The following is a 26,388-nucleotide window of genomic DNA, read 5'->3' as shown; positions in this document are numbered from 1 at the left end:
CGATCAAATTATAGAAACATGGTGACCCAACATGTTCTTTTTTCACTTTTTAAATTAATTTATTAATTTATTTCCTTATTTTATTTACTTTTGTTTTGTTTTGTTGTTACCTCTTATCTCATCTGTGTAATGTTTAAAGAAAAACAATAAAAAGAAAGTAGAAAAAAAAAAAGAAGAGAGAGCTTAATAAGTAACACGGTCATTGTTAATACAGTTAAAACAGCAACTACAAAGCAAAACAAGGCAAGTTAGCATGTCAGCTACTAGTTTATTTATTCATTTATCATGAAAAAGTAATTAACCATAACAGCTGGAGTCAAATAATCAGCCACACTGCTGGTGACAAATATAAACAAACAACACATATATATGAAAATAAACACAACATATAGACTTTTACTCATGTTAATATTATTAGTAAAGCATTAACACTTTATTGTTGCCCTCCTGGAACATTTGATATGTTTAAGATTTATTAATGATTACTGAATGATTTACAATTTTTGGCAGTTTGTAAAACAGCTTTTAACATTACTTGAACTAAAACCTTTAAATGTTTCTTAGATTCATAAAACTGTAACCATTAATTCACAAACTTCATAGTCTTTAAAAATAGTTAATCTTGAGATAACATAGCATGTCAACAGAAAAGGGTTTAAAATGCAAAGATGTCCCCACTGCTGATATTAGGGATTTTAGTGTGTGTGAATGTGAGCGTGAATGAATAGTGGTATTGTAAAGCGCTTTGAGGGGTCCCAAAAAGCGCTATATAAATGCAATCCATTATTATTATATTAGAGGTTAACAATCAGTGAGTTCGAAGTAAAGTGGCGAAGAGATAATCATGCAAAGCAAAATCACATCACAACATATCAATCCCAGAATATGTGATTCAAAGCAAACAAAAAAGAAACATCATCCACATTCAGCTTTCATACCACCGACTTGTCGTTTCTGCCTCTTCTAAACAGTCTAGCTCTACAGACTTGTTAGTACACAAAGGACTCAGAAACACAGAGGAGTCACTGGACCACAGTCCAAACCCAGGATACAGAGGTTCAGTGAATGTGGTGCTGAAGGTGTGGAGGTGGATCAGAGTGTCAGAAGAGACTCCGTAGAAGGACAGAGTGCCAGCAGGACAGTCCACATACACCCCTACTCTGTGAGAGACTGAGGAGGAGGAGGAGAAGATGGGTGTTTCTCTATTGTTGTGCCAGAATGAGTAACCAAAAGCGTCAGAACACATCAGACTCCAGGACTGATCATTTCCCGCAAATTTGCAGTCGGCACTGTTTCCTCTCCTTCTGATGCTTTTGTAACTCACTGATATAAAACTGCCTCCTTTCCACTCAACTTCCCAGTAAGAGCGACCAATCAGCCCATTTTTGCACAGAAGCTGTTTCCACCAGTCAAATCTGTCTGGATGATCAGGATAGGGCTGCTTGTTCTCCACAACGGTCACCTTCATGTTGTTGTCAGACAGTTTGAGTTTTTTATTTATTGAAGTCATGTCCACTTTTAATTCACAGAAATCTGATGGAGAGAGAAACACACAGCAGAGATACAGTTTATCATCTGACACATCTAGTGTCTGTTCTTTCATTATGTTCTGTCATTTTATTTATATAAAACTTAATATCACTGTCATCCCTCGCACATACAAGGTCTTAAATAATCAGGCCCCATATTATCTTAATGACGTTATAATGGATTGGATTTATATAGCACTTTTCAAGGCACCCAAACCGCTTTACAATGCCACTATTCATTCACTCTCGCATTCACACACTGGTGGAGGCAAGCTACGGTTGTAGCCACAGCTGCCCTGGGGCAGACTGACAGAAGCAAGGCTGCCATATCGTGCCATTGGCCCCTCTGGCCAACAGTAAAGTGTCTTGCCCAGGGACACAATAACCAGGACAGAGAGCCGGCGACCTTCCGGTTACAGATGCGCTTCCTAACCCGGTGAGCCACGGTCGGTTATAGTACCATATCACCCTATTAGAGTACTTCGCTCTCACACTGCAGACTCACTTGTTGTTCCTAGAGTATTTAAAAGTAGGATGGGAGGGAGGGCCTTCAGTTTTCAGGCCCCTCTTCTGTGGAACCAGCTTCCAGTTTGGATTCAGGAGACATACACCTCACCAGCTCAGCGACTAGAGCCTGAACTTCAACAGGTAGCAGCCTCCATTCTACGTGTTTATGTTTTCTAGTATTCTATCAGTAGGCTCAGCGTGTGTGACTACTTTGTGTTCATACATAAATATTAAAAGAAAGCTTGTGTGCTCTCATCAGGATAGGGGTTTGTGTTGGGGTATGGTATTGTAGCTCATAGGTTTATACTATTAACTGGTAATGTGACGAGCATCCGCTTTCTGGGATTTCCTTACCTGGATTAATCCGATTATTAAGTGATGAATCCTACTTCCGGACCTAAAGTAGTCTGCATTTAATATGGCTTTTGTGTTGTTAACATGTTTAATGCTTTGTATTTTCTTCCATTTAATCTCAAAAAACTCCTAAAAAAAGTCAGTGATCACCGTTGACCTCCCTCGGCTTTTATTACCACTAATCATTTATTTAAGCTCAGTTTTTAAAACCTTACGATGTAACTACAGCACAGCCCATGCAGCAGTATATGAATGACTAACCTCGTATTGTGGATGGATTATCTCAGTTGTTCTCCTGGCTGAAGTTTGGTCCTTTTACAGCATCCTGCCATGCGATTACATTTGTTTCTGACCACTGAGAACACTCACGTTAACTTTTATCGAGTGGAAAAAAAGTTAGCTTGTTTATATTATGCTAACATAGCTGTGTCGCTAGCGGTCACGTAGCACATCATTATATACCAGCTAGCCAAACTTCAGTAACTCTACAAACGTCACTGCTGTTTAGTTTTCTGTCTTCATTTATGTTGGAAGTGATAACAGAGCTGTACATTTTAATTTTGTTTCCAAACCGCCGCAGTCAGGACATGCTATATTGTATTTAGATGGAAGCTAGCGAGCTAACTTCCTGCTGACTTCTAACTCCATTAAATGTCATAAATTCCGTTTTCATGGATGCCTGGATGTTAAACGCAGTTGTTACACCTGGTAGAGCAGAACACTGATCATTTTATTAAAGATGAAAGACTTTAGACAGTTTTTCAACTCTCAGTAATGCCACAGTGATCATTTGATATATGGACCTGCAGCAGAGTTTAGGCCCAGACACGGCTAGTGATGTCAGACAGCACACATCAACTTATAGCACAGCGATAAAATTTGGATTTTGCTGATTTGTCATCATTTGTCAAACTTACACTTCCTCAAACCAGGTTTTAACCACTGCTGTCCACCATGGTCGAGCCTGGAGGAAGAAACACAGTAACAATGATTTTCTATTCAACGTGAGATCTAACTGTTGCACATGAAGCACCAGAGTTTTCCCTGTTCTTCCAAGTTTGACCCAGTTACATTAGGTAGTTATCTTTTATTTGTTCCTTATATCTAATATTTGTAAGTACATTGTTGTTCTAAACCATCTAAGAAAATTATCAGTGTAAGCCAAGACTACTGACAGTGTTCAGTAATGCCTGTACTACTGGAGCACAAAAGGTTTTTTTTTAATATGGACAGCAGCTATCCACCAATAATGCTGCTAAAACCGGGATGCTGCTAAAAGAATCCAAGTCCGCCCAGACTGGAATGTGTGCAAACCAGTTAAACCCTCCAATATGTGAACTATTGTCACTGGAAATTAAAACTTTGGTTTGTTCTAGCTAAAATTCAGAAATACCCAAAATGAGCTCTTCTTTACGATGATGCTCTGAGCAAAAACACATTAAATCAGCAAACAATTAGCCAAAATAGTACTATATGAGTAGCCATGCCCTGTCCATACCTGAGTTTCCAGTGTGGATCCTTGAGTCCCTGCCTCACTTTCAATTTTCCTGGATGATTGTAGCGAAGGTCAAGCACTTTCAAGTGGGAATGATTTGAGCTCAGAGCTGACGTCAGGGAAGTACAGCCTTCCTCTGTGATTAGGCAGCCTGACAGGCTGGAAGAAGAAAAATGCCACAAAATGCCACAAAATTCAAGACGTTAAAAGACAATCATACAATTAGAGAATAGAAGAACCAAACAGAACTCAGAACTGTCTGTAACTGTTGAACGACTGCCATCCTGACCTCAGAGTTTCCAGTTTACAATTTGGACTCATCAGACCAGCAGAAAGAAGTTTAACTCCTGAATCTTGCAGGTTGTTGTTACTCAGGTCTAGTTCTTCCAGAATACATGTTTCTGAGCTTAGAACCGAGGACAGAGCTTTGCAGGTTCTCTCTGACAGGTTACAACAACTCAACCTGAAAAACAACTAAAAATGAGCAGCTTTGTTCTATAAAAAGTTGTTGTTTTATTCATAAATCCACTTACAGGGCTTTCTTGGCGACTTTGACCACAGGCAGCAGCCCCAGAAGAGCCTTCTCTGATGCAGAGTATTTCTTCAGGTCAAAAACATCCAGATCTTCTTCTGAACAAAGCAAGACAAATACCAGAGCTGACCACTGAGTAGGAAACAGTTTATCTGTGGTGAGACTTCCTGAACTGAGGAGCAGTTGGATCTCCTCCACTAGAGAACGATCATTCAGTTCATTCAGACAGTGGAACAGATTGATCATTTTTTCTGCAGACAGATTCTTTCTGAGCTTCTTCTTGATGTAGTGGACTGTTTCATGATTAGACTGTGAACTACTTCCTGTCTGTGTCAGAAGGACTCGTAGAGTGGTCTGATTGGTCTGCAGTGAAAGACCCAGGAGGAAGCGGAGGAACAAGTCCAGGTGACCATTTGGACTCTGTAAGGCCTTATCCACAGCACTCTGGTGGAGATCTTTCAGTTTAGGTTTGTCTTTAAATACTTTGGACATCTTAGATATTGTTTGCTGTTTCTCCAGTAGATTTACTCCAGAGTTGATGAAGGTCAGATGGACATGAAGAGCAGCCAAAAACTCCTGAACACTCAGATGGATGAAGCAGAACACATTCTCCTGATACAGTCCCCTCTCCTCTTTAAAGATCTGTGTGAACACTCCTGCGTACACTGAGTTTCCTCTGATATTGATGCCACACTCTGTCAGGTCTGATTCATAGAAGATCAGATTTCCTTTCTGCAGCTGATCAAAAGCCAGTTTTCCCAGAGACTTGATCATCTTCTTGCTCTCTGGACTCCAGTATGGATCTGTCTCAGTGCCTCCATTATATTTGATCTTCTTCACTTTGGCCTGGACCAACAGAAAGTAGATGTACATCTCAGTCAGGGTCTTGGGCAGCGGTCCTCCCTCTCTGGTTTTCAGCACATCCTCCAGAACTATAGCGGTGATCCAGCAGAAGACTGGAATGTGGCACATGATGTGGAGGCTTCGAGATAGCTTGATGTGGGAAATGATCTTGTTGGCCTGCTTCTTATCTTTGAATCTCTTCCTGAAATAGTCCTCCTTCTGTGGGTCAGTGAATCCACTGAGCTCTGTCACCATGCCAACATACTCAGGAGGGATCTGATTGACTGCTGCAGGTCGTGTGGTTATCCAGATGTGGGCAGATGGAAGGAGTTTCCCCCTGATGAGGTTTATCAGCAGCACATCTACTGAGGTGGACTCTGTAACATCAGTCAGAATTGTAGTTTTGTGGAAGTCCAGAGGAAGTTGACACTCATCCAGACCATCAAAGATGAACACAACCTGGAAGTCTTCAAAGCTGCAGATTCCTGCTTCTTTGGTTTCAGTAAAGAAGTGATGAACAAGTTCCACCAAGCTGAACTTTTTCTCTTTCAGCACATTCAGCTCTCTGAAAGTGAATGGAAACATGAACTGAATGTCCTGGTTGGCTTTGTCTTCAGCCCAGTCCAGAGTGAACATCTGTGTTAAGACTGTTTTCCCAATGCCAGCCACTCCCTTTGTCAGCACTGTTCTGATTGGTTCATCTTTTCCAGGTGAGGCTTTAAAGATGTCTTCTTGTCTGATTGTAGTTTCTGGTCTGTCTGGTTTCCTGGATGCTGTTTCAATTTGTCTGACCTCATATTCATCACTGACCCCTGCAGTCCCTCCATCTGTGATGAAGAGCTCTGTGTAGATCTGATTCAGAAGGGTTGGGTTTCCTGTTTTAGCAATCTCCTCTAACACACACTGGAACTTCTTTTTCAGGTTAGACTTGAGTTCATGTTGGCACCCTGGAGCACGGGTCCCTGAAGGATCACAAAATCATGTTATTTTTACAATAAGTTAATGCAATCAGATAAATGAAAAATAAAGCAATAAAACAGCCTCTCAGGAGGAGTTAAATGGTGCAGATGTTTTGCATCATATTAAAGATGAGCTGAGGTTTGAAATACAAATTTCCACATTGAGATTGTTTAACCTTCCATCATGTCAAAGCTAATAAAAGATTCTTACTGCTCTGAAGATGGTCAGCCAGCTTCCTCTGCTTCATTCTCCTCAGGAAGTGGAGTGTGATCTTCAGAAATGCTATTCTGCTACTCTTCCTTTGCTCTTCGTCCTCATTCTCCAACATCTCATCATTCTCCCTCAGACTCTCTAAGCATTCTGGGTAATCTGCACTCAAAACTTTCTGGATCTTCCTCAGCTCGGTCTTTACAAAATTGACCATTTTTATCTCCAGTAACTGAAAAAGGAAATACACAGAACCTATAAGCTGATTGCTAAAACTGTTTAGTGTCCAATTAGCACACGAAATACACAGAACCTATAAGCTGATTGCTAAAACTGTTTAGTGTCCAATTAGCACATGAAATGCATCCTTCCATGTCATTGATACAGCATTAACTGGTCTCACCATGAATATGGCGTCCAGGTCTGTTTGATGCTGAACGACAGACTGACCACTGGGAACCTCTGAGCTCTGCTGGGTAACCCTGTGAGAACATTCAGCTTTAGGAAGTGTACAGTAAAGGTGCACTCTGTATTTAATGTGAATGTTGGGTTTATGTTTTATTATTGTCATTTGTGCTTAGAAATTTATAATCATTTATGCTTAGAAGTATATAAATGTTTGTAGATTGATAGAGGTTTGATCCTTAGCAGTCTGTAAAGACTCTGTGTGCCTTCCAGAGTGTTCTGGCATGCACACACACACCCTAAGGTCATGAGAGAGGTCATACCTTCTCTTTCTGATTTATACTATATGAGGACACCTACTCTGTATCTGCTTAAGTATAAGAGCCCTTTGTTTAGGTGGACTGCTGCGCTCCTAGCACCAGCTTTGGGGAGTCGTTCACAGGGTCACATCTTGACTATGGGCTCAAATTGTGGCCATAAATATTTTGTACTTGTAAATCAGTTTTGTACTTGTAAATCAGGATTTGTATGTGTAAAAAGAATTTGTGTGTGTGTAAAAAAGATTTGTATGTGTAAAAAGAATTTGTGTGTGTGTGTAAAAAAGATTTGTATGTGTAAAAAGAATTTGTGTGTGTGTAAAAAAGATTTTTATGTGTAAAAAGAACTTGTGTGTATGTAAAAAAGATTTGTGTGTGGACTTCGCCAAAAAATACGTGTGAAACTCTGCACTCAAGTTTCAAGTTACAAGTACGAATTCTGACCCCATTTTTCTTCCTTTCAGCTGATTGGCCAATGTCATGTCAATCACAAACTTAACTATCCAATCAGAGAATAGATGGGTTTGGCTGTCAGAGGGGAGCTTTTTTGAACCACAGGTCCTTGAAGGGTAATACAGTTTGAAGCTGGAGGATCTCTATATAAATATCCGATAGAAGCTAGGTCCCCTAACTTTCAGTAGCTGTTGAAAGGATAAAGTTGTGGTATATCAGTGGTTAGAAATACCATTATTACTTTAGGATTAGTTTAACACAAAGTCAGGGCTGACCCAGGAGCATTGCTGTGAGTCACAGTGCGCAGCATAAAAGCTCCTTTCACATCGGACGCAGCATGTGCACTGCAAAAACAGCTATACTTGAAACAAGCCAAATATTCTTAAATCTGACAAAATTTTCTTGTTTTGAGCAAAAAAATCTGCCAATGGGGTAAGCAAAAGTTGCTTGACTAGAATTCTTAAAACTAGCAAATTAATCTAACTGCCATATGCCTTTTAACTAGACAAAATTGTCTAAAATGTATGCTTATTTGAAGAAAATGTGACTTATTATAAGTAAAAGACACTTTGATATTTAGAAAATCTGTACCTAAAATGAGTATTATGCTTTCTTGAACAAGCTGTTTTCAAGAATTATTTGCTTACTTTAAGATTCTACACCTTCATTTAGATTTTTCACATTAAAAAAAAAACACCTTACTATAGGACAAATTTTCTTAAAACTGAATTGTTTTGCGGCATCTGTACTAGATGCACCTGCTCCTTGTCGTTTCTATCTTTGACTTTATGTCCTCTACAAGAGTTTCTGGTTTTTTTGCTGGTTCTTCAAATGTTCAATAAAAACATGTATGCTCATTCATAACGAAGAAAGCTTTGTAACTATCCCCACTAGTGGAGACTGTGTCATTTCCACAACACTGCCCCCCCGAGGTCCACAGCGCTGTTGAAAAGGCTCTGGAGGTCCCTGTATTAAGCACATAAATCTGTGACACAAAAATCACAAAACTCGGACCACCACAGACTGTTTTCCTTCCTGATGATGAAGGAAAACGCTGGGCTGGCATGTAAAAGGGCATTTATTTCCTTCAAGGACCTGAAGCTCCATAAAGCACCCCTCCAATAGCCAAACCCATCTGTTCTCTGATTGGATAGTTAAATTTGTGATTGACATGACATTGGCCAATCAGCTGAAAGGAAGAAAAATAGGGTCAAAATTCATACTTGTAACTTGAAACTTGAGTGCAGAGTTTCACACGTATTTTTTGGCGAAGTCCACACACAAATCTTTTTTACACACATACAAATCCTGACTTACAAGTACAAAATATTTATGACCACAATTTGAGCCCATACTTGACCCCCCCTCACAGACACACACACGCGCGCATGCCTATACATACACACAGACAAGGTACTCTTTGTTCACATGTATGCCTGTGTAAAACTTCATATGTTAATGAACTTATGCATAGTCATGTAACCGTAATAAAGAGCAGTGTTACGAGGGGGCAGACAAGAGCAACTGGGGTCAAGAGAAGGAACGGCGCTCGTCACAGTTCTCTCCCTCGTGCATGAGTAAGACAAAGAACTTTGGTGAGTTGCGTCTTGCTTTTGCTGTTGTAGTAGAATTGTCTCGTTCCAGCAGTGGGTCTGTGCTAGACAGACCCAACACCGAATATCATGGCTGTATGTGATTATGCTGAAGAACAATGTTTGCATGCTGTTTGCTCCTCCAGGTGGCATCACTGTGGGCAGGTGACCAACTGCCCTTGTTTTCACCTACTTCTGATCCAAACTCTGATCACAGACGCTGAGAGCAGTGATACATCCATGGAGCTGGATGTGAACAGGCTGTGTCAGAAAGTCTCCTTATATTTCAGCTGCATTGTTATAACAGTAGTGGTAATTAATACATCAATAAATTTTCCTAAGGGCATTTTTCCATAAGTGCCTGGGAGTAGCATTTTCCAGCAGTGTGCTTTCCTGTGCAAACGTGAGTCAGACCGTTTTGGGTCCCTAGGTTGACCAGTGTAAGTTTTTTTTTTTTTTTAAATTTGCCCCTGCAAAAAAAATAACGATCAATCAAAATGAATGTTGGTGCCAATCTTTGGACCATCTAAAGGCCTAATTATAATAACAATCAAATATTACTTAAGTCTTTTGTTTTTTTCGGCTAAAAAAAATGGTGCGCTCATGTAAAGAAACTGGGATTTAAAGGGTTAAAAACCCCGAAATATAATTAAAACTTGATATGAATATTTTAGGCAGAAGTAGTTTTAAAAGACTGACTCATTTAAAGTGGAAAAAAATATTAATATATAACATTTTTATGTGCGGGACCATTTTGGGTCCCTAGGGTGACCAGTGTAAGTTTTTTAAACGATGACACAAGGGAGGGTTTTACATTAGGAGTAGGACATTATAGGTTAGGACAACAGAACAAAAACAAGACAACAGAACAACAAAAATACAGAGGCAGGTACATGATATGGAGTGTGTTTGGAGATTTGATTGATAATGGTAGACAGACGCATGTAACTTACCACCGTAGCCTTTGATACTGGTCGGATTTGTGTATAGCAGTTAGATTATTTGGCCACTAGAGGGCTCTGATGAACACCTAATTGCTGATCTTTACTAATTTTGAGATATTAGGCCTTTTCTGTTGTTTTGGATATGCAGATAGTCCTGCTTTCTACCTGTTTAAAATGGCACTGTGAGATTTTCCTAAGCCAGAGCATTTATTTAATCATTTATGTTGTAATTCATTATTGGTGTGTGATGTTGAAAAGCAATGATTGTTATTCTCCCTGTTTTCTTGTTATTTAAAACCACACACATACGCACTCCCATACTCTCATTGAGTATACCAATTGGTGTACTACTGGCCTGCTGTTAATGTTCATTAAAGTATCTGGAAAGCACTCCCTGAGCCCACTCTCTGACTGGAGTCTTTGTCCTGAGGGAGCTATCACACCAGCATCTCAGAGATAACTCTCTAACAGGCTGTCTGTGACATGTTGTTTGGTAAACTGAGTAGCTTACGTCATTTCTGTGGAGGTGAGGTAGCTATATACATTGTTGTAATTTTTTTTAAACTTGAACTTTAATTGTTCTAGTTATACAGCATAAAGAGGACATAGTGTATTACACACTCACAAGGTAACTCACATTTCTCCAGATGATGCTTGGCCATTAAAAGCCAAAGCTGAGTGCACAGACATTGAGCTGGTTACAGGAGAGACTGCTGTTTGCTGCTGGAGCCTGACAGAAACAAAACCAGAATCAGACTGTAGATATTTGTCACACATCCTGAGTTTTGTGGCATTTTGTATGTTTTAGTTGTTGAGTATTTTTGTTCCAGCAAAAAGAAAGCTGTGTCTTTCAGTTCAACTCTTTGTGGGTAGACCCACACACATCTCTGGCTGTGTGTGGGTCTACCTGGCACACAGCCAGAGATGACAACTGACATTTCAAAATAAATCATTACATCAAGTAGAAACTTGAAGAGTAGGTACTTAGGTTTAAAAGATACTTGTAAATCTAGGTTAATTCAGACAGTTGGTAGTTATTAGTTCAGTATTTTGTGTAAGCTCATCTAAAGGGAGGACCCGGATTTGCAGCCGTGCAGCTGCAGTGTAGCCTGTCATTCAGCCTGTGTACTGAAGGACCTGTTCTGTCCAGTCAACATACACTGTTAGATCGGCATACACTTTGATTTTATGAGCTGTATGAAACCCTGACTTGTCGTCTCTACGCTGAGATGACGGAGCGCCCCGGCTGTCAGACTTTAGTCTTTCCAGTATGTAATCCTCTCTTCTCACTTGCTTCCCAGTTACCCAGTTCAGTTCAAAACTGGTCAATTACCTGTGCCTCCTCTGCAATCAGCTCAACACTGTGGAAACAAAGACCTGGCTGCCCACCTGCAGCTCCTCCAACATGATCACCATCCACTCTAGCAAGTAAGGCCTCAGAGACCTTTAACTGTCTGCCTTCACAAATCATCATAATCAGCTGGACAGCCCTAATAATCTGATTCTTTCCTCCTGAGTTTGCCTAATGGAAAAGACCCTGGTTCTACAGGGTTAGGGTTCAATTGAAATATATTTACACAGTGTTACGGCCCTAGTAGGGCCTCCTCCTGAAGGTGCCTGTGTGGGCGTGTCCCACCACCTCTTCTGCCTGAGGTGCCACCTTTCCCTGTTACACAGCTGACTCACATCAGTAATTAAAAGTATTTAAGCCCAGGGAAAGGTGAGCTCTGGGCCAGAGTGCCAGTAGTGTGTTTGCGGCTAGTGAGATGTGTTTTGGTGGTTTTCAGCTAGTGAGCTGCTCTTTCTTTTTTGGCTTACGTTTTACTTTATTGACCAATGCCTGAGTTTTGTTTGGTTTTCTTAAATGGTGATAGCGGCTTGTCCGTCTCTTTTAGTTGAGCTACTTTAATAAAACTCTTTAATTTAACCCTTTTGCCTCCTTGACTCCTTTTTCTGACCTGGACACTTTTTGTTACTTCCCCCTCACCGCCTAGACCCCTCAGGGGAACGTAACAAGTGGGGGCTCGTCCGGGATTGTTGAAAGGGGAGTTTTGAGTTGGAATTGGTTTTTGATTATCTTGCTGTTTTCACATTTAGAGATTCAACTTCCCAGTTAAGTTAGGTGAGTGTCCAGCTGAGCTTATTAAGTTCTTCCTTCGGGCACTATTTTGTTGTTTTGCCTTTTTTATTTTCGGAGTAATCCTGGGCGGGGATTAGTTCCTTGTTGGGGGTAGGCAATTCAGGGCTCTGGTCGCTGAAGTTCTGCCTTTCAAGTCGCCTCGAGCCCAGCACGCTCCAGAAGATAGGTATGTAAAGTTTGTTGTGCTTAGGAACTGGGTAAGTTGTGTTTGTTTATTGTGTATGCTGTAAGAGGTAAGTTGGTCAGTTAAACTAAGTTGTGTAATTTCTGAGTGAGTTGGCAGATGGGTGTGGTAGTGTCCTAATTAGGGTGTTTTCTAACCCTTCTCTGGCCCCCAAAATGGCTGATGCAGCCATCAGTGCACAGGTGTCTAGAAGCTCGTTTGTAAGCAATAACATCCACCTGGTTCCCGTTTTCTGTGAATCCAGTGTTGAGAGCTTCTTCAGTGTGTTTGAAAGCATAGCAACTACATTACAGTGGCCTGAAGATGTGTGGGGGGTGATGTTGCTGTGTAAATTCACGGGTAAGGCTCAGGAAGCTTGTTCTGGTCTGTCTAGGCAGGACTGCCTAGTTTATGAAAAGATCAAAAGTGCCGTCCTCAAAGCCTATGAAGTTGTACCTGAGGCCTATAGGCAGCATTTTCGAGGTTTGGAGTTGGCACAGGGTCAGTCCTACCTTGACTTTGCTCGGGAGAAGGCAAAGCTTTTTGGTAGGTGGTGCTCTGCAAGCCAGGTTAACAGTTTGGGGTCGTTACGTGAGCTCATGCTTGTGGAGGATTTTAAAAACTCTGTTCCTGAGTGTATTGCTCTTTATTTAAGTGAACAGAGGGTTTCCACTTTACAGCAGGCTGCCATACTGGCAGATGAGTTTACCCTAACTCATAAAACAAATGCTGTAGAATGTGACATCCCTTCTCACTACAATACATCTTGGAGAGCTAGGAGGGAGCCAGCTAACGAGGCTGAAAAAGTGGTGGTTTCAAGTTCCAAAGCAAAACTGTTTCTTCTGCCACAAGCCTGGCCATGTGGTTGCTGATTGTGTGAAACTGGCACTTAAGCGGAAAGCGTATCGAAAGGGAAGAAGGCCTGATTTGAAAACAGTCACTCATGGTTCTCAAACTAACAAGGTTGTCAGGCCCAGCAAAGGACCACACTTGGGGCATAGTTGTGTAAGGGGCTCCTGTGGTCAGTGTAAGGGGTCAATTAACCCTGAGCGGCCGCTGGTTGACAATTTCCCAGGTCCCCAAAATGACCTGCAGGGGAACAGACTGTGTATAAAACCACCAGTAAGACCCGCAACCCTGGCTAACAAACATGCCTGTACCGGTGACTTGAGGAATCGTCTGTAAAGTGTTTCAGTAAGGCCCACTAGCTGCCTGCTGGGTTCTCCACATGTGATGGTTCCAAGCCCTGGCTATCACATGGGACACTGTTTCAAGGGTCTGGGGCCACTCTCTGTCAATGTTGTGAACCCACTGAGATGGGGTTGGCAGCTTCCACAGGAAATGCCTAACCGTTGCTATGGGGTTTGGTAGGTGGAAAGCCTGCAAGTAGGTGATGAAACGGTTATGGACTTGCTTTGGTTATCGTAATAATTTGACAAACCACGGGTTTGTATTTATGGGAGGGGGTGTTACGGCCCTAGCAGGGCCTCGTCCTGAAGGTGCCTGTGTGGGCGTGTCCCACCACCTCTTCTGCCTGAGGTGCCACCTTTCCCTGTTACACAGCTGGCTCACATCAGTAATTAAAAGTATTTAAGCCCAGGTGTTACGGCCCTAGCCTCTCTCTCTCCTGAGGGTGCCTGTGTGGGCGTGTCCCACTACCTCCCCTGCCTGAGATGCCACCTTTCCCTCCTGTACAGCTGACTCCCATCAGCAATTAAGGGTATTTAAGCCCAGGGAAAGGTGAGCTGTGTGGTTGTTGTGTTTTCAGCTAGTGAGCTGTGTGTGTTTTTGGTGATTTTCAGCTAGTGAGCTGCTCTTTCTTTTTGACTTACGTTTTACTTTATTGACCAATGCCTGAGTTTTGTTTGTTTTCTTAAATGGTGATAGCGGCTTGTCTGTCTCTTTTAGTTAGTATAAATTGAATCTTTAATAAAACTCTTTAATTTAACCCTTTTGCCTCCTTGACTCCTTTTTCTGACCCGGTCACTTTTTGTTACTTCCCCCTCCCCGCCTAGACCCCTCAGGGGAACGTAACAAGTGGGGGCTCGTCCGGGATATTTGAAAAGGGAGTTTTGGGTTGGGATTGGTTTTTGATTATCTTGCTTTGTTCACCTTTAGAGATTCAACTTCCCAGTTAAGTTAGGTGAGTGTCCAGCTGAGCTTAGTAAGTTCTTCCTTCGGGCACTATTTTGTTGTTTTGCCTTTTTTATTTTCGGAGTAATCCTGGGCGGGGATTAGTTCCCTGTTGGGGGTAGGCAATTCAGGGCCCCGGTCGCTGAAGTTCTGCCTTTCAAGTTGCCTCGAGCCCAGCACGCTCCAGAAGATAGGTAGGTAAAGTTTGTTGTGCTTAGGAACTGGGGTGTGTGTGTGTAGCAAAAGGTAAGTTGGTCAAGAAGAGTAAGTTGTTCGGTTACCATTAATTGTTGGCTAGCCTGTGAGAACTGGCACAGGTGTGTGTGGTGGTTTTCTTCAGGCTGAAATGGCGTTCCAGTTGAATCAGCTGGAGCTGACAAGCACTGGGCCTACATCTGTTGGTGAACAGGTGTCCAGAGGCTCGTTTATGAGCAATAACATCCACCTGGTTCCAGTTTTCTGTGAGTCCAATGTTCATAGCTTCTTTATCGCCTTTGAACGCATAGCGACCGCACTGCAATGGCCTCAGGACATGTGGTGCGTGATGTTACTATGTAAGTTGACAGGTAAGGCTCGGGAGGTTTGTTCTGCTTTGTCAATGGAGGACTGCTTAGTTTATGAAAAGCTTAAAAGTGCTGTCCTCCAAGCCTATGAACTTGTACCTGAAGCCTATAGGCAGCACTTTAGAGGTTTGGAGTTGGCACAGGGCCAGTCCTACCGTGACTTTGCCAGGGAGAAGGCAAAGCTCTTTGATAGATGGTGTTCTGCAAGCCAGGTTAACGACGTGGGGTCCATACGTGAGCTTATGCTGGTGGAAGATTTTAAAAACTCGGTTCCTGAGTCTATTTCTTGTTATTTAAGTGAGCAAAGGGTTTCCACTCTACAGCAGGCTGCCATACTGGCGGATGGGTTTACCCTAACTCATAAAACAAACGCGGTGGAATATGACATCCCTTCTCACGGTAACACATCTTGGAGAGCTAGGAGGGAGCCAGCTAACAAGGCTGAAAAAGTTGTGGTTTCGAGACCCAAAACAAAGCTTTGTTTCTTCTGCCACAACCCTGGACACCTCATTGCTGACTGTTCGAAATTGAAACTCAAACGGAAAGCCGACTCAAAGCAAAAAGTGCCTGCTTTGAGAAAAGCTAGTCGTGGTTCTCAAACAGACCAGGTTGCCAGGCCTAGTAAAAGGCTACACTTGGCGCATAATTGCTCAATCGTGTCATGTAGTCAGTGTGAGAGGTCACCTAACCCTGAGCTGCTGCTGGTTGACAATGTCCCAGTTCCTCAAAATGACCTGCAGGTGGACAGATCATGTATAACACCACCACTCAGACCTGCACCCCTGACTAACAAGCATGCCTGTACCCGTGACCTGAGCAATCGTCTGAAAACTGTTGCAGTAAGGTTTTCTGACTGCCTGCTGTGTTCTCCACATGTGATGGCTCAAAAAAGCCCTGGCTATCACATGATACATTGTTTTGAGGGTCTGCGGCCACCCTCAGTAAGTATTTTGAACCCATTGAGATGGGGTTGGCAGCTTCCGCGGGCAATGCCTAACCGTTGCTACGCGGTTTGGTAGGTGGAAAGCCTGCATTTCGTCCTGACACGGCTATGGACTCACTTTTTGTTATTGTGATTTGACAAACCATGGGTTTGCATTTATGGGAGGGGGTGTTACGGCCCTAGCCTCTCTCTCTCTCCTGAGGGTGCCTGTGTGGGCGTGTCCCACTACCTCCCCTGCCTGAGATGCCACCTTTCCCTCCTGTACAGCTGACTCCCATCAGCAATTAAGGGTATTTAAGCCCAGGGAAAGGTGAGCTCTGGGCCAGAGTGCCAGTAGTGTGGTTACAGCTTGTGAGCTGTGTGGTTGTTGTGTTTTCAGCTAGTGAGCTGCTCTTTCTTTTTGACTTACGTTTTACTTTATTGACCAATGCCTGAGTTTTGTTTGTTTTCTTAAATGGTGATAGCGGCTTGTCTGTCTCTTTTAGTTAGTATAAATTGAATCTTTAATAAAACTCTTTAATTTAACCCTTTTGCCTCCTTGACTCCTTTTTCTGACCCGGTCACTTTTTGTTACTTCCCCCTCCCCGCCTAGACCCCTCAGGGGAACGTAACACCAGGGAAAGGTGAGCTCTGGGCCAGAGTGCCAGTAGTGTTTTCAGCTAGTGAGCTGCTCTTTCTTTTTTTGGCTTACGTTTTACTTTATTAACCAACGCCTGAGTTTTGTTTTTTTTCTTAAATGGTGATAGCGGCTTGTCCGTCTCTTTTAGTTGAGCTACTTTAATAAAACTCTTTAATTTAACCCTTTTGCCTCCTTGACTCCTTTTTCTGACCTGGACACTTTTTGTTACTTCCCCCTCACCGCCTAGACCCCTCAGGGGAACGTAACAACAGCGCCAAATCACAACAACACCTACCTCAAAGGACAAAGGCAGGACAAAGACACGCTGTGGAAGAGAGCCAGAGATTAATAATAGCTAATGATTAATTATTGTCAATGAGCTAATGCTTTGTCAGAGTAAACTCTTATCTGTGGTCTGAGTACGATCTTTGGGTCACTGACAAACTTACTCTGTTTCAGACCAAGGCAAAGAGTGTCCACTCACGAGGGATACACCCCTGGGTCCAGGTTTTGTTTCTGGTCCAGGTTCAGGTCCAGCTTCTGTTTCTGGTTCAGGATATTTAGATCTGTTCTGTTGCTGTGTACTTTAATACACACACACACACACACACACACAGACAGACAGAGCTTTGAGTCCGGATAATGATGGAGCAGTGATGTGAGTACTGAGTTGTGACCTGGAGAAGAGTCCTGACAGTCAGAGATGGTCCTCTCACCTCTGGCTCTCATGTTCCCCACACAGAGTGGATTTAGAGGCAGGGGCTCTCTTCTCTCTGTGCTCACACTGATCCATAACAGAGGCCCCACCTTCACACAGACACAACAAACTCAGTCAGCACAACATCCTTTACATTGTCATATTCGTGTGCTGTTTAAATGTTGCAGAGGATGGACAAAGTCATCATTTAATTCTGGATGTCTTATAGCGTTGATGGATTTACAATAATCCCCACATTGCATGTAATTCCCCAAAATGTGTTTGATGCAAAAACATGCAAGCATCTGTTTCTTACAGAGTCAGGATTTAACATGTGACCATTTCACAATTCAAATACTGTAAAATAAAAATGCGGGTAGGTTTACTTTGGTGTTTATTTTTTTTGTTCTTCGGTTATTTTTTCATGTTGCCCACATTATCTGAAAAAGCGGTATAAGAACAACACACAGTGGAAAAAGTCAGAACTTTTCAGAGACTAATTAAAACTCGGAAACCCGTCCTTTACAGAGCTACTGAGACTCTGCTGTGGATCTAAACTGTGGTCTGTGAAAAATACACCTGTACTGTCGACAGGTTTGATATTGAACTGTGTGTGCCAGAGGTGCACATCCAATCCTGATGAAAACCTCTGAATCCTGGTCTTGTCTTTAACTTCTTCCATAGAGATGACCTCCCTGTACCTTTAATAATAGGTTTTGACACACCAGTATAGAAATAAATAAAGATGCGGTTTCTGGGTTTTTTCTAAGGGTAGCTGCACAGACAGAGGTTACCCTCACTGATACTAATACAAATCCATTCACTGTGTCCTATAACATCTGATCAAGATCTTACTTGCTATAAAACAGACTAAGATGAGAACTAAGGGTGATAGAGCTTTTGCCACTGTGGCCCCTAGACTGTGGAACTCTCTCCCCCAAACCTTAAGAACTCTGGACTCAGTAGCTGTTTTTAAAAAACAACTCAAAACTCACCTTTTTAAAAGGGCTTTTGGTTAATTTTTGCCTGTTTTATATTGTCTGTTTTACTTTTTTATGACTTTTTATCTTATGTGGAGCACTTTGTGACTCTGTCTAGAAAGGTGCTATATAAATAAAATTTTATATTTTATATTATTATTTTCCAGGTCGTTTCCAGGTTAAACATGTGGAACAAAAAGGCCTTCGGTGCATCCAAGTCTGTTATAAGACAACTCAACTCTGAGAATTTATTCTTAGAAAATAAGTTTAAGCTGCTCTAAAGTGTCAAACCAGTTCAGACATTCCCGGCATTTTTCACCACTGACTCAAACTCAGACTACAGTCCACAACAACCACCACCAAAATACACACCCCTGATTCTGAAATCAGTGTTCTCAGATTCAGATTCTTCACTGGATTAATACTGACGAGCCCACACAGCCAGTCAGCATTAGGAAGCACTCGTGCCGTACAGTGAGAGTGATCCACAGACGTGTTCACATTTCTCTGGAAGGATTCTCACCTGCTGAACTCACCTCAGGTCAGCTTCCAGGCACTTCACAGCTTCCTGTGTGGACAAAACATCAGGGGAGAAGCAGCTGCTTGTTCTCCTCGTCAGTCCTGGAGTCTGTGAGTGTTTGATCTTAGCACAGTGTCACATGCTCATAACCTCAGAGAGACATCAGATGTCAAAACCAGTCTAACCTGTGAGGAAAGACCCGGTCAGTGTCAGAGAGCACACACATCAGATGATGTAAGTCAGTGGTCTCTCCAGCAGATGGAGCTAACTGATGATCTGATGAGTTTTGATGAAGCAGCAGCAGTTTGGATTCACATGTAGAAATATTCTGCGGAAACAGCCAGTCAGCATCAGAGTAAAGTGACAGCTAGTCAGAGAGGGTGAGGACCACAGTCAACATTTCCTTTTCTTTACTTTCTCCAGTGTATGCTCCAGTGAGCATCTAGACTGGATTAAATACATTTTAGACATGAAGTTGAAAGATGTCATGGACTAACTCACCACTAGAGGTCTCTCTGTCTCCCTGTATGACTAACATGATGAGGGCCTCTAAAGTGTGAACCTCGCCCTGTGACAGACTGTCCAAGACGTCTGAGCTCCAGCGTTTGTGACTGAAAATCACAGGTTTTGATTGGACGTTACTGAGCACTGATTAGCAGGCATGTATTGTTCTCTATAACCTAGAGAATATGGATTTGATCAACTGGTCCCTATGTTTTCATTTTGACATACTGTATAAACACAACTGATCTAAAATCAGACAAAAAACATAGCAGAAAAAGTTATATTTTTTACTGTAACAATCACAAACTACACACTCCAAACACGCTAAATGTCACAAATCTCTCACATCTCAGAACTCACTCTCTCTCTTTTTTTTCTACTCTCTTTCTTTCTCTCTTTCTTTCTCTCTCACACACTCCTAAAACTTCCCCCTCTTCCTAAACAACCAAATGTCATGTTGCCATATCATTTTTTGATTGGTCGACGTGGTACATATTTCCACCAACACAAAAGGGGTATTTTTTGTTTTGTTTTGTTTTTTTTAATTTTTTGGTCATGAGCAGAGAGTGCTTGCTTGCGCTGTCCTTAGACAGTAAACGTGACGAAAGTATTCAGGAAAAAACACACGTATATATTGTTTATCATTGTTTATCTGGTTTTACGTGGCCTATCAACACAATTTAAAAACTGGTATATAGCACCTTGTTGCTTTGTCATCTTGAAGTGGCAATCGTGGCTCAAGAGTTGGCCTTGTAATCGGAAGGTTGCTGGTTCAAGCCCCGGCTTGGACAGTCTCGGTCGTTGTGTCCTTGGGCGAGACACTTCACCCGTTGCCTACTGGTGGTGGTCAGAGGGCCCGGTGGCGCCAGTGTCCGGCAGCCTCACCTCTGTCAGTGCGCCCCAGGGTGGCTGTGGCTACAATGCAGCTTGCCATCACCAGTGTGTGAATGTGTGCGTGAATGGGTGGATGACCGGATGTGTAAAGCGCTTTGGGGTCCTTAGGGACTAGTAAAGCACTATATAAATACAGGCCATTTACCATGTGATTGGTTTACCACGACTACTTTATTCTTCCTCAGCCAAACAGCAGCACTCATGCGATTGTTTTGCCCCCTAGCTCCAGGTGTTGTGCCAAAATGTGATTGCCACCCGCGAGAGTGCGCGCAGCTACTTAAAGCTGTAGCGCTCAGATTACTTATGTAGACAGCTAATTCCGTACAACTGATATAACGTGCGGTAAGCTGAACACAGCTTCAACCGTCTGTTTGTTGAAAAATAGTAACGCAACAGCACCACATTTTTTTGTTAGTGGCGGTAACGGCGTTGTAGCGATAGAAATAGTAATTAGTTAGGTTACTGAAAAAAGTAACACCATTAGTAACGCCATTACTTATAACGCCATTACTTATAACGCCATTACTCCCATCATTGGGAGGGACGTTTCCTGCCGGATACACAATGGAAGAGTGACAGAAGTGACAATTTGTGTGCCAGGCAGGACTGTCAATTGAGGACATATAAGATTTATACCTACAGGCCACTGGCGTGCACAGATAGAGACGAGGTGGTGCTGAAGCACTTGTCCTTTTGCCCTCAGTCCAAAAAAGTGCCCTTTTGAAAGACGTGATTTTTTTTAAAGCTGCGCGATTTAAAAAGGTGTGAAAATAATGGCTTGATTTGTGCCCCTTCTTCAAAGACACCCGAACCCTGTCGCTCTTTCACTGTCACCGTGTCACGTGAACACGCTTGCAGTTCATTTGTTGTGAGGCGTGTAGCAGCGGCATGACATAGGACTACTTGGAGTAGGCATAGTAGGCTAACTATAGCGACTGGGAGCCACGGCGGACAACACGGCAGCTCTTTCCCTTCCCAACCAGTCAGGTAACCCATGAATCGAGTGAAATTATTCTGTTTGCTCTCTAAGACCAACCTGCAATTGTTTTGTTGTGAAGGAGCCTGTAAGAAACTGCACATGACAAACTTTGCCAGCTTGCCCCCTCCATCCATCCATATGGATAAACAAAAAAAGACACATTTAAAATGTAACCTAAACCATTTAGGCAACCCCACTCTCCATCAATTCCGACCTTTTTGCATACACTATTGAAAATATCACGTTATGCTATAGGCTACATGCCGTTAGGCAGAGGGCTCTTTTGAGCCCATTTTTCGTTACAAATTTTAGGATGATCTCACGGAAATCTGTGAATAAATACAAAGTTTTCAAACTGAAGTCAGTGACGGGAAGACATCACACTTTTTAGAGATGGAACTGCAGAAAAACCTAAAATCTTGACATGATTATGAATAATAGAATTATGGACGTTTCTCCGTTTTTGTGGATTAGCCTTTCCATAACTAACGTCAACTACTGTCCTACTTTGGTAAGATTGAAATTAATGTCTTTGACTGTCTTTAGTAGGTGTCTCCTGTGAGAAAGTTAGAACACCGTCCTACTGTCTAAAGATGCAGTCTTTAGCCTAACTGGTTGTGACTCAGCGATGCTCGCAGACATTTACGCACTGTGTTGTAACCTGATTGTGACAGAACAGTGACGTTGTTATTGGTAGTTTGAAGGGTACGGTGTTGGGGGTGGTGCATGTTAAAAGTTTTGAGAAGCACTGGTTAGACATGTTAATTTTTTTTGGTGTAACATATTGGCAACATTAACACATTAATTTGCTAAAGGAAAAATAGGCAGTTCCCAATTGCCTGTGAAAACGACCATTCTGCCCTGTTCTTGTAATGACCACAGTCAGTCTTATTCGTTCTCATACATTTTGGTCTATTTATTTACTAATTTCAGCAAGCATAATGCCTAGGAAAGAGAGGCTGAGAAAGGAGAAAGAAAGGGATCTACAACAGGCAGCCCAGGGAAGCAGTTCTCTGCTCTCCTGGATGAAAGCAAAGGAAAATGAAGATGAAAGGTCAGAGTCAAGGGCAGAGTCAGGTTCTATTTTAATGTTTTAATGTAACCTGCTCCTTGCAGTTAATTCTATTGGAAAATCTTAAAAGCTGTTCACACTTAGTTTTTAATTAACTTAATCAGCAGGCATTGAGCTAACTATTATTTTGTACCTACGAAAGTTATTTCTATGTTACAAGACTTGCAGTATGGGTTATTATTAAAACTATCTGTTTAAGCTTATTATTATGATAAATAATAATACTACTATTATTATTATTGTTCCATTGTAGTCAGTCACAGCAGGGAAGCAGCTCTATGCCATCTACCAGCATAGCAGAAGAGGGAGATATAGAAACAGATGAAGCCGCGACCAATGCAGCAACAGGTTCAGTTAGGCCTACAGACACTGATGTAGTGCTCTCTGAAGACCACAATGAGGAAGAACAGATCGATCACATAATGTCAAAGTTAGCAGCTTTACAATACCCAACAGATCCAACACACATCCATACATTTAAAATAAAGCGCAATGACAGATACGTTTCAATGTGCTGCAATGTGGGCCCATGTCAGCCTGATATACCTTACCCAAAAACTGAGGGGAGATCATTCCAGAAACAGTGGTTTTCTGCTAATGTGTGGCTGGTTTTCCACATATGCAAAAAGTGCCCTGTTTTCCCCCTGGAGCACTTGCCCCCCAAAATGTCTGTGCACGCCACTGCTACAGGCAGTGGCGGTCCTAGCCTGTTTGGCGCCCTGGGCGAACACTCCCTGTGGAGCTCCTGATGGCTTTGAACTTTTCTTGTCCATCTTCCATTGGTTTTCATTTTGCACTCCGGTATGAACACCCATCCCCTAACCCGAGGTTGACCACAACATAACCTAATAAGCCTACACCTTAGTTCACAGATATGCATTGTCTAGGGTTTATTTCTGGGATTTCGCACAACCCAGGATTCAAATCATGAATACATAATGGATTTGGATTTACAACATTATGAATGAAATGTTCAAGTTCAAGTTCAAGTTCAAATTTTAATTGCCACATGCAGTGGCAGGTTGCCCTGCAGTGGAATGAAATGTGCTCTATTTGGAAGCAGCCACCCCCCCGTCTTTCAACAGGTTGTGTGTGAGACTTTAAATCATAAAACTGTAAAATCTAAATTTTAAATTGTTATTGATCCCTTTACCCCTGGTCCTAAAGTGTATATTTTTTTCTTACTCTTCTTATATTTATTGTTTGTTTACTTGCATTGCTGTAACTGGAGCCCTGTCGTCTCGTCTCTCTATATACTGTACTGTATGTAGCGGAGATGACAATAAAGTGCAGGCGCACCGAGGGCTCTCGTGCTCACTTTTCGCATACAGAATTTCGAAAAAACATCAGTGCAAATTTTAAGTCTGCATCATTATGTCTGGTGTTTTCGTGTTTGTTGGTTTGTTTTTATTTTCTTTTATTTTGTGAGTTGGTTATTAAATGCTGCTCCAGCCAGCCAGAAAATCCCCCGCAACCCCGCCCTCTCCTCCCTGTGCCGCAAGCAGCAGGCACACCTCGCAAACGAGGGTGCCCTTACTCCCTGCAAATGGGCGATAGACATTCCCAAAATGTGCTGGCTGACGTCGGGGCAGGATGAGTACGAGCAAATTATTATTATTTTTTGCCAATGCCCGTGATGCCGCCCCCCACCACGATGCCGCCCCGGGCAACCGCCTGTGTCGCCCATATCAAAAACCGTTACTTCCTACAGGACTGTTTAATTTTGCTAAACCGGGTGAATGAAAACTCTCTCAGTTGAACACAGGAAACATATGCACATGCACACACACACACATATACAGACACTGACATACATTCCCCTCAAACTCCTACCAGGAGCTCAGTCCGAGTAGAGTTGTCTTCTCCTCCACCACCTACTGTGCTGTACATTGTTTTTCTTTACGGTACATGTTCTGACCTGTCTCCCTGATGTGATGTTTGTGTAACATATGTATGGTCAGAAGAGGTCCAGTTTTGCTGCAGGCAACTGCAAGTGACAAATAAAGCTTCATCGTCATCATAAGCTAGCTGGCATTAGCTCATAGCTTAGTTCTCACTAAAATGGCAGCAGCCAAATGCTAACCCTGAGGCTTTTAAATGCATAATCTACACCTGCGTGTTGGCTTCAGTGTGCAGGTGTGACCATATAGCAGTGACTTCGTTTACCTCCACTACCTGTGACGTGCTGACTGGATTATGTTGGTGTAAATCTTGTGAATAAATAAATTAAGCCGAGCAGAATGAGACATCAGAACTTTAATTGATCTGGAAACGATGACACAGCATCAGCCAGCATGAAGCATCCACCGAGTGGCTGCTGTTTCATAAAAAGTGCTTGAAGCTGGAACTTGAAGCCCGACGCTCACAGTAAGAACACTTTACTGACAGACTGGTTCCTCAAAATCTGCATCCTGGATGGAGACGTTCCCTGACACATCAAAGTTCAGGTTGTTCCAGTTGAGGAGGTTTCCCGGAGAGAAGGAGCCCTGATTCATGTAGGACCTGAGGTCGCACGCAGACACCACCCGGTCCCACATGTGCAGGTCGGTAATGTCACCTTCAAACGAGTCATTCCTGTCGAACCCACCTCTGTACGCATCCTGCTCCTGACCGACAATGATGCTCAGATCACCATTGACCAGATAGTTCTGTCCCACCAACTTCTGTGAGGTTCGAAGTCCGTTCAGCCAGAGCTGGGTCAGCCCGGTCCGAGAGTCCCAGGTCCAACAGACCGAGTTCCAGTCCATCCTGTTGGTGGGTAGCTTTGTGAAGATGTAGGTGTCGTCGCCCGCGTGGACCTTGTAGGACCCCTCAGCGTCTTTATTTAGCATCAGAGCATTTGAGTGGTCTCGGGTGGCCAAAGAGAAGAGTCCCTGCATCCGGTTCAGCTGGGAGAAGAAGCGAAGGCATACAGTCATGACAGTGATCAAGCGGGTGTTAGCACGAAGAGCAACGCGGGGCTGGTTTGTGCCTTTGGGGTCGCTGGGAAATGTGAACTGTTTCCCCGACAGATCTGCAGGAAAAAAGACAAGGAGACAGGATGAACTCACAGAGCTCCTGGTTATCTAGAGCAGCTCTGTGATGAAAAAACTTGTGAGCTTTACCACTAAAATAAACGTAAAACAGCAGCAACAACAACAGCATAAATACATGAAAACAGTTCAGTGGGGAAAAAAACAGCTCCACAAGCTGACACAAACAAAAGAATTCAAAAGAAACGAGAGAGTGGAATAAACTCAACAAGCAGAAGCTGTGAACTAATCAGATGTCTGTTAGAGCTGAAATCAGTCTGAACTCAGATCAGTGAAACTGAGACATGTTTTAAAGATCACGATCGAGGAGCATGATTTAATGATGTCACTCACGGTCATTTGGCCGTTTCTTACCTTGAACCTCACTCCTTCCGACAGTCCAGAGAAGGATGAAGAGCAGCATCGATGATGACTCCATGATGATGATGATGATGAGAAACAAGAGGACTTCCACTGGAGCTGTGGCGTATGAAGATGGTGTTTCAGTGTCTTTTACACCTGCTTAGAAAATAAAAGGCTCGTTTAAATGATGCGGTTACTGTTTTTACAGAGATATCACTGCTTCTCTGACAGCTGAAGAGTCTGTGCTTTATCCAATAACAAGGCGTAATTAACAATAACACACTGAATACTGCAGCAATGGTGCTTCTCTTTGTCCTTGTCTCCTTTGAACAAAAACAGTCTGACAGGAGAAATGATGATTCTCATTCTTATTCCTGTGTGGTTGTTTTGTTTCCAACCAACTAACCTTGTTTCATCATCCAATCACAGCCAACCATACAAGTCTCCCATACTCAGCAACTTTTTCACTTTTTCTGGAGAAAGCAGAAGGGTGAGACTTCCTGTTTTTGTGATTTCTAAATGTTGGACTACTTTCCTGAAATGTTTGAGGAGTCAGCAGTTTTTGTGTTGTTTCTTCATATCTGTGCAGCACAATACAGGATGCTACAGGCCGATACTTTAAAGACAACCTCACAAACACATGAGCTGTTGCTCAGGAGGAAGAGCAGG

At 42.5% G+C, this 26,388-nt stretch overlaps 2 protein-coding genes across 5 annotated transcripts; both read right to left on the bottom strand.

Annotated features, from left to right (window-relative positions):
- Positions 1 to 256: 256 nt before the first annotated feature.
- Positions 257 to 19,395, bottom strand: LOC120725209 (NLR family CARD domain-containing protein 3-like). Of its 4 annotated transcripts, none has more exons than XM_040017969.1 (12): positions 18,900 to 19,395; positions 17,416 to 17,506; positions 17,149 to 17,283; positions 16,995 to 17,024; positions 10,776 to 10,868; positions 6,831 to 6,909; positions 6,431 to 6,659; positions 4,419 to 6,222; positions 4,175 to 4,348; positions 3,889 to 4,044; positions 3,308 to 3,354; positions 257 to 1,533 (listed from the first exon to the last, which is right to left on the bottom strand). In XM_040017969.1, exons 2-12 carry the CDS (start codon positions 17,490 to 17,492, stop codon positions 926 to 928), a joined length of 3,432 nt encoding a protein of 1,143 aa, XP_039873903.1. In that variant the 5' UTR covers positions 17,493 to 17,506; positions 18,900 to 19,395; the 3' UTR covers positions 257 to 925. The 4 variants fall into 4 exon arrangements, with proteins under 4 accessions (XP_039873903.1, XP_039873902.1, XP_039873904.1 ...); XM_040017968.1 differs by having other exon boundaries at positions 18,913 to 19,394; XM_040017970.1 differs by lacking the exon at positions 10,776 to 10,868 and having other exon boundaries at positions 18,913 to 19,394.
- A 5,187-nt stretch (positions 19,396 to 24,582) lies between these two features.
- Positions 24,583 to 26,096, bottom strand: LOC120725427 (C-reactive protein-like). Its single transcript, XM_040018322.1, has 3 exons — positions 26,003 to 26,096; positions 25,732 to 25,875; positions 24,583 to 25,358 (listed from the first exon to the last, which is right to left on the bottom strand). Exons 2-3 carry the CDS (start codon positions 25,793 to 25,795, stop codon positions 24,724 to 24,726), a joined length of 699 nt encoding a protein of 232 aa, XP_039874256.1. The 5' UTR covers positions 25,796 to 25,875; positions 26,003 to 26,096; the 3' UTR covers positions 24,583 to 24,723.
- Positions 26,097 to 26,388: the final 292 nt, after the last annotated feature.

Source organism: Simochromis diagramma, unplaced genomic scaffold (assembly GCF_900408965.1).
Source record: "Simochromis diagramma unplaced genomic scaffold, fSimDia1.1 OVJJ01000802.1, whole genome shotgun sequence".
In the NCBI taxonomy this organism is placed as follows: Eukaryota; Metazoa; Chordata; class Actinopteri; order Cichliformes; family Cichlidae; genus Simochromis; species Simochromis diagramma.
Note: the sequence above shows the minus strand (reverse complement) of the source record. Positions and strands in the feature narration are given on the sequence as shown.

Coding starts and splice junctions, on each gene's coding strand:
- LOC120725427 (XM_040018322.1), bottom strand. CDS start 25,795: ATGGAGTCATCATCGATGCTGCTCTTCATCCTTCTCTGGACTGTCGGA. Junction 25,359..25,731: donor CGGAAGGAGTGAGGTTCAAG/GTAAGAAACGGC, acceptor TTTTTCCTGCAG/ATCTGTCGGGGAAACAGTTC.
- LOC120725209 (XM_040017969.1), bottom strand. CDS start 17,492: ATGGATCAGTGTGAGCACAGAGAGAAGAGAGCCCCTGCCTCTAAATCC. Junction 3,355..3,888: donor GATCCACACTGGAAACTCAG/GTATGGACAGGG, acceptor TTCTTCCTCCAG/GCTCGACCATGGTGGACAGC. Junction 1,534..3,307: donor AAAACCTGGTTTGAGGAAGT/GTAAGTTTGACA, acceptor TCTCTCCATCAG/ATTTCTGTGAATTAAAAGTG.